General features: G+C 39.0%; 1 protein-coding gene across 5 annotated transcripts in view; it reads right to left on the bottom strand.

Annotated features, from left to right (window-relative positions):
• slc12a7b (solute carrier family 12 member 7b) overlaps positions 1-8,205 on the bottom strand; it is a 69,333-nt gene that overhangs the window by 52,946 nt on the left and 8,182 nt on the right. For 4 of the 5 annotated variants that reach the window (XM_015028645.1, XM_015028646.1, XM_015028648.1 and 1 more), the window contains exon 2: positions 5,720-5,809. The exons of the other annotated variant lie outside the window; for it this stretch is intronic. In XM_015028645.1, coding sequence (XP_014884131.1) covers positions 5,720-5,809 — 90 coding nt within the window. The remainder of the gene's footprint in view (positions 1-5,719; positions 5,810-8,205) is intronic. 5 annotated transcript variants of the gene reach the window in all.

The raw sequence follows: 8,205 nt of genomic DNA, 5'->3' as shown, positions 1-8,205 counted from the left end.
AGTAAAAGAACTGAAGGAAGGAAAATAGATCCCCATTATGATAGGTGCAGGTTGCAGGCTAGGAGCTTATCAGAGATACCATATTGAGAACAGGCAACTGGTGAGAGTGAGATCACTGCACGGGAAATAGGAAGCAGTAATACCAGCCAGTACAACTCTGTTTAAACAAGCTATCAACACAATGAGGAGTGTCATAATACTCTTTTTTTTCCTGTCCTATTTGTTTATTTTTAGTGAATAAACCATAGGACATAGTTGTTCACACCTTACAAGATCTTGCATTTTGAACTTTAACTTGAGTGTTTAGCTGCAGCAATGTGAGGTTCGACTGCCGGCCTTAAGGAAACTTTGAAATCATATCATGTTATGTCTCTGTGCTTCGATCATTACATTCCTGTTTGTGTCTTCTGCATGCATTTCTCCCAACACCACACCCCTCAGCATGTCACAACACAGAGATAACACATGACCCAAGGTCCACTCAGTTTAAATATCTGCTCACATGGATTGTGTGAAACATATAAAAGCAGTTTCTTGGCTGCTTTTCTTAGACTCTTAATCGTCAACTAGTACGGTTTCAATCTAACTGGTATCGAAAGATTTAATTTTAAATATTAGTAATCAACAAGGTTTTACTTCGCCAACCCTTGTAAAAGGTCAGTGCAGAGTAAAAAACGGAACTCTTGCAACAAGGCTAATGCAAATACACAGCTGAAAGTTGAGAACACAGCAAGGTCAGGTTGGACACACGCTGGTATACAAATATACTAAAAAACAGATTTCCAAACCTTTCTTTACTACCTGCAGAGGCAGTGAATAGAAACCTCAACTGATTCTGTTTTTGGAGAACAGAATCTGAATAGTGAACGTGCAGGATGCAGCCTTGAAATGAACATAACAGTTGAAGTGTGAAGGAGAAATTGTAGCTGCTGTTGAAAACAGAAAAGTGCATTTTAGCCTTTTATTGGGCTTCCTTTTAAAGACAGGAAGCAGACGTAGCTCTCCATCTCAAGAGTCTGTCTCAAGATTTTGCTAAAAACAAAACAAAAAAATCCCAAGCAAACCATAATGTGATGTTAGACCTTTGCTTAAAAACAAAAGGAATTAAAAAACAAACAAAACAAAAAAAAAACAACAACAAATGGTCACAGTACAACAGAAGGTTTAAACAAAACCAGATCTGACTGGGAAACAAACAGGAAACGCATGACTAGGGCAGATGGGCAAAAAGCACCGACTGAGTCAGGAACACCTCGGACATTTCCCTGCTCAGTTTAAACCTAAACAGTAATGAAAAAATGCTGTGAGTACTCTCATATCCGTTATCTTAACTATGGACATTATTTTATATTCATTAAAAATACTGTACTTTCACATAGTTTCATTACCTCCCTTCAAACCATTACTTCTTCAGTCCATCAGTCACAGGGCTCAGCTTTGTCCAAACATTTGAGAAGACCCACTCCAGAGCTATGAACCCATAGAGGTGCTTCCACTGCAAACCACAGGAATTAAAATTCCTGTAAGATATATAAAAATGACTTCTTTCTTTACTCATACTGGTCACCTCCAACTGAGTATTTGTCCATTGTGAACACTCTTTACTCCCTTTACACTTACACAATCTCTCTCCACCCTATCCCACTAGGTCCCTGTTCACTCCCTGCTAGAACACAGCGTTCTGTCTAAAATCTGCATACTCTCAGCTGGATGCAAAATTAAGCACGCTAGTTAAGATTTCACACAGGATCAAGTATTGCAGTGATTTAAAGAGACCACTTAAAAATCCCATTAACGCCCAAGCTTCAAGCAAGTGCTGCCATCAAATTGTGCTCCTATTTTGTTTTCAATTGTGTTAAGTTATAAGCTAATAACATGTGATCCTATGAGGAAATAAAAAGATCACTGAGACTGGACCCACTGATTCTAGGTTACAGTGAGACTTGATCAGGTTATAACTAGGGATGCACCGATTGCAGGTTTTGGCTGATCGCCGTTTTTTTAAAAAGGCTTTGATTTGGCAATTCAGATTTTGGATGATTTTGTATGAAAAGTTGCTAAATTGGCAATAGTGGGATGACTATTGGCACCCCACATGCTCAATAAGTAAAAAAAAATGTAAAGGCAAGCTAGTAGCGTAACAACACATCCAGCTGACAATAAGACATTAAAAGATATTAGGTTCATCAAAACGATATTAATTTACTAATTTTTTGTTTTTGAAATTGCATTCTAGTCTAGTTATGGCAAATGTAGAAAAAATGACTTATTCTTTTACATGCCACAGAAAACAGGCTGAACAGTATATTGTGATTTGATTTTTTGCTTCAGTTTTCCACATTTTTTGGGAAAGTTATTAAAAACTTCACCTTTTCTAAATCCTTCCTTTAATTAACATAAACACAAGTATTAATAATAACTTCACAGCAATAGGCCAAACAGTGTTTAGTAATTTTCTAAAACATGTCTCATCCCAACGTGGTCCATATTCTACAAGAGCAATCAGGCTTGATTTTCTGTTTTAAAAGTTAAAGGAAAGCTTTAGGTTGTGAATTAGAGATTATGAAATGGTGTCCAAACTCTATTTGAAAAGGCTCTTTATTTTAAAAATAACAAGAAAACATAAACTTTACGTAGATATGAGCAAATGAGATATTAAAAAAAGAGATGGAGAGGGGAACAAAGAGGAAATTTATGAGTCTGTGAAAAAAAAGAATACAGTCTATTGCATTATGGGTTGGAGGGTGGGTCTCACCTCCCCCCACTCAGCCAACAGGAAATGGGCCAGCAGGATAATCAATAGCAGCGACTCCTATTTAACTCTGTCCTCCCAACATATGCTCATGAGCCAACAGCAGTTTTTACTGTCATGAACCCTCCCTACAAAACATCCAAAAAAAAAAAAAAAAAAAAAAAAAAAAAAAAAAAACTTCAACCTGCCTCTGTGTCCATTTTGAGATTTGATTTCCCTCTATCTACCAGATTGTTACCAAATCAGATGCCTCGGATGAAAATGAATAAATATAAAACGATTGGTTGGTAACTGAGGTGCTAATTTAAATCATTTGTTAAGCTCGGATAAAACATGGCACTTAAGATTTTATGTGACGAGTGCTACTAAATAAGTAATTCAAATCTTTATTTGTGTTTCAGAGAGCAAGCAAGAACAATAATATATGTTGTTAGAAAATAAAGGAGAAGAAAAAAATAAGAAAAAACTGAGTTGGTGACACAAAAGAACAAGACCTCAGAATCCACCAGTTTTTCTTTTTTATTTCTGTGCGAGATCGTATCCCTACCTCACCCACTGTCACTATCAGAAAACTCTTCATCAGACTCAAATGCTTTGCATGTGCCAGAGTAACTAAAGCAGCATGATATCCCGCCTATCACAATAAATGCCATTCACTCTCCCACAGTCTGTAAAAGCTTAACCAGCAGGCTGCTGTAATTGCAGCTCCACAGCAGAAATTAAAGCATGGGAAATAAACAGCTCAGAGCTGTGTAAAATGCTGTAAAAGAAGCAAGTTGACTAAAGGCATTTGAGAAAAACATGGAGAGTCAAAGTGGAGTTAGTTAAAAGTGCACTCTTTGACCTCTCTGGGCTGAATGCTCAGATAAACAAAACTATCTCTGCACACTCATGTCATGTTGATTGATAATGTGGCTTTCAGCTAGAAGGAAGAGACTTTTAATAAACATACAAAGAAACGCATCCACTCTCAAGGTGGGGTCTGTATGTTAGAAAGAAGGTCAAAGTTAACCTAAACAGAAAACAAAAATTCACAACACTGGTCTCTTTCCAACTACCAGCTCAATCCTTGCTAATTAAAAGTTTACACGTTGTGGACCAGTCACAGCTTGAAGTTCCTGTGTAGTGTCATTTATGATTTCCTCTATTGGTATGAAACAAATGGGCCACAACAAATCAAAGGAAATTCTTACAGAGCAAATGTTTTTTTCACTTTAGTGCAAGCAAATTCAGGTATAAGCACGACTACATAGGTAACGTTGCTAATACAGATCCACAAAAAATTCACCAGTTGACTGGAAACAGAAAATTTTCAGCTGGATATGCATTGACTGGTGACTAGCTAGTCAGAAACTCAAAAACTTAATATTTTTCAAATCAATAATTAAGATCTACCAAGTTGCACTTATAACACTCTTTAGAGTGGGGCTGTTACTGAATGAAGAAGACTTATTTTCACGTTCAATGGCGTGATTTAAAACAAAGTCAGAGGAAGGCCATGGACGTAAGAAGATTTTTTTTTAAATAAAACCTCAAAAAAACATGTCTGTGACTCATTCAGGCTGAAACAGGGCAAGAGAGAGTGTGATTGTCCGCAGATAAGAAGATTGCTAAAATTAAGGGGTGCACCAATTTTTAAAAGTCAGACCTGCTGATTCCGATTTTGGTCAATGCCAATTTTTTTGTCTGAAAGGCAGCTAAAAATAGCTACAAAGTTGCTAAGATGGCAACCGTGGGCTGAGGATTGTTAACCACCCATGATGTGCAGACATGACCTGGAGGGCTGCAGAGAGAAAGGGGACTGTGACTGATTTTCAGACTTGAGCGGCAGTGCATAAGATCACTGATCTCCTAAAATTGAGAAAACCTTTTATTTTATTATTTATTATTGTACAGCCGATTGGTCAGTGTATCCCTATTAAAAATATTATAACAAAGTTGCTGATTTATAGTGGGGGTTGGATGGGCGTCAACCTCTGGTCTGGAACATGAATCGGGAAATGTTGCCAGTGTTTTAGAAATCTCACAGACCAGTAAATAATCAAAATACTATTTGAAATGCAAAAAGAGCCTACAGTTTCACTTTCAGTTTCATGCTAAACACGCTAACTGCTAATCATGCATTGTCAATAAGTGCCTGTAACAGGCACTTATTTCTCGTACACTGAGATGTGACGATGCCTCTGATCCCAATGTAAATAATTCACGGTCTCCCACAGAAGAAGCCAAGAAATAAAATGTCTGAAGGCTAATCATACATATTCTGATATTTCTTGAACATAGCTACCTGCAAAAAATGTTAGTTATATGTTTTTCAGTATGAGGTATTAAAATAATTGCCCGTTTTTTCCACAAGCTCTGTTTCTACTATCAATCAGTAAGTCTGGTGACTGATACCAACAAGTTTTAAAGACTTGACGTTAAAATTCCATCCATCAAAACAACTGGGCTTCTCCAGACAGTAACTCAGAATAGAACTGAACAGTAAGATGGATCTGGTTGCTAAGTGACGTAACAACAAAAAAAACCACCGTGAACTGCCAGGTAAATGCATGGAGAAGCAGGGACACTGAGGCTAAAAAGGAAACAATGGAACGGTCCCCATGTCACACTTCCTTGAGTGGCAGTTGCGTGTGAGGGAAACTCATCTCATGCAGCAGTTGGACAACAAACAAGCGCTCCCTAAAATGTAGTACTGCTTTCACATTATCCACCCACATGAGCCATAAACAGTTTTTCTGAAAAATAAAGGCAGTAATTACCCTCAAAATAAAGCTAAATTGTCAGCTTGTGTTGGATCCTGTAAGCAAACTCTAGAACTTTCTGAAGGACTTCCTTATCTACAGGCTAACAGATGGAAAAAGTAAAAAAAGTCAGAAATTTGTTTGCAATGTGTAGAAATCTATATTAAAAAAAACATGTTCTTGCATTTGAATATATGTAAAAGAAAACAGAATCTGATCTCACCTGTAGGATCTTCTTCCTCTCTTAGCACGTTGCTCCCATCCACATCATCTTCTTCATTTCCCTCTCTTGTCTTTCCAGTGCCATCTTTCACTGGGACCACAGTGAAGTTAGTGGGCATTTTCCGTTTGTCCCACTCTCTCTCCTCTTATCTCCTTCTCCCTCTTAAGCTGCTGCTTCTTTCTTTTCCTCTGGCCAACCGCTCTTCCTCCTCCTTCTTGTCCTCGGTTTCTTTATGTTCTTCAGACCTGATGGCCTGATGAACTTCAACGCTCCTCAGCAGACGATGTGTCTCACGCTCAAGTTTTCCTTGTAGTCGCCAGAATTCAGCTGTCCTCCCCGACCCCCACCTCAACCGTCCAAATAAGGAAGAGTGGGTCTGCCCCGCCCAGAGGGGGCAGTCCACACAGACAAACACCCTCGCAGAAAACATGACATGCATTTGTGCTCATTAGCGTGTGAGAACATACTAAAGGTCCTTTCTGTTCCCTGAGGACTGGTTTCCCACTCTTGGAATGCTGCTTTGTCTCACAAACGACAAATACTGATGGGATTGACTGCTGTTGTGAGAAAGGAGGAAGTCTGGAGCCGATCCATTCAGGAACATTTTCACACACAAACAACAGCACTATACTCGTCCTGTTTGCCCATGCAATGTTATTTGACCCAGTGTGTAGTGACAGGTGTTTAGCAGTACCATGAATTATGTATTTGGAGTAAAATGCCTTTATTCTTGCGCATAATTATTAATTAAAGCCACACATATTTTGTTGTCAGGAAGGACACATCTTCCAGAAAGAGTTGAAGTATAACTGAATTATTGCATAAAATTAATCTAACAGCTCATTTTACAGTTAAAGACTACACTGCTTCGGGTCATTTACTTAAACAGAGTTGCATTAAAGCAAACAATAATGATATTTCAGTCCCATCAGCTGATCTGACCAATAAAATTAGTCACTTCCAAAAGATGTAGCACTACAAACCACTTCCCACACCAAGTAAGCAACACTGCCCTCACTGACGGGAAATATTAAAAATACCAACGTCACAAAAGAGTCAACTACATGAAGAGTCCAGTTTCTAGTGTTGTGGGTTTAAAATTATCTTGGATATTAACCAAGTGGAGAGCTAACCACCCCCACTTTTATCACCCCCCTGACACCAAATGGCAGATCAATACAGTTGAAGGAAGGGAGGGGGATGCAGGAAACAGGAAAAGGAGGAGGTACAGAGGGAGGTAAGAGAATCACCAAGACCCACATGGGCAGGGAGGGCAAGTGCACCAGAGGAAAACACTACCTCTATTTTTAAGAATGACAGTTCACAACTAATTACCAAGTACCCAATAAGTGGAAGAGAATTTCTTCAGGAATGACATAATATGACTGTTAAACATTGTACTGTTGTAACTCCAATAGCGCCTTATAAAATCTTTTATTTTTTTTCCTAATTGTTTTATTTTTTCCCCAAATTCATATACCTTATTTTCAGCACTATAAGGAGCACCTAAAAACCTTCCATTTCCTCAAAAGCCGACAGTGCGCCTTATAATCAGGTGCGCCTTATACATGGACCAATATTGAGCCACAACAGGTCTAGCAACTACGGTCAGCAGTAGTTCTACGGCCGACTTCATTTTCGCCCGTAGAAGAAGAAATGCACAGTGCATGCTGGGATAGTTGTCAGAATGCTGTTTTGTTAATAAAATTTGACTGACCCATCTACCTACCGATCATCTAGAATCAGGTCTTCTGCAGGTCATTTAGCACCACGTTCTTCACGAACATGCTGTGCGCGAACGGAGAAGAGTGACCATCGTCCGGCCACGCCCCGGCCCAGTTGTGGAAGGCTCTCCTCGCCGACCGGAGTCGGACTGTTTTGTTGACATTCTTTATGTCAACAAAGTGCTTTGACTAGGGTTACCAAGGGACCAGCCCCTATACATTTAAAGCCGGGAAGGGGGTGGGGAAAGAGAGACAGAGATTGCGGCGGCAGCGTGTCGGTTGGTCTGTGTTACCCAGAAAGCAGTTGGGCACATTATCGCAACAACACCAACACCATGAGTGAAACAATGACTGGGGTAGCCTACTATATAAAGTACTCAGAGACCATTTCTTTATTAATATGCATCCATATTTGTAGAGTACGGAACAAATCGCGTCCCGTATAGCTTCAATACGTGACGGTTGGCAACCCTAACTTTAGCGTATATTCTATGTGCCTTATAATGCGGTGCACCTTATATATGAAAAATGTTTTAAAATAGGCCATTCATTGAAGGTGCGCCTTATAATCCAGTCCGCCTTATAGTGCGGAAAAACACTAGACATATAAAATGTCTAGTGTTCTTAAATATTTTGGAGAAAAATAAATCGTCATTCAAGAATACCCCACTGAAAACGTATTGCCATCAGCAACAGACCCAATAACATCACGTCACATTTCCATTTTATAGCCGTTATTGTTATTGCGCAAATAAAAAAACA

Source organism: Poecilia latipinna, unplaced genomic scaffold (genome assembly GCF_001443285.1).
Source record: "Poecilia latipinna isolate Pla-1442-1.1 unplaced genomic scaffold, P_latipinna-1.0 Scaffold132, whole genome shotgun sequence".
Taxonomy (NCBI): domain Eukaryota; kingdom Metazoa; phylum Chordata; class Actinopteri; order Cyprinodontiformes; family Poeciliidae; genus Poecilia; species Poecilia latipinna.
This window is presented reverse-complemented; position numbering and strand designations above follow the sequence as displayed.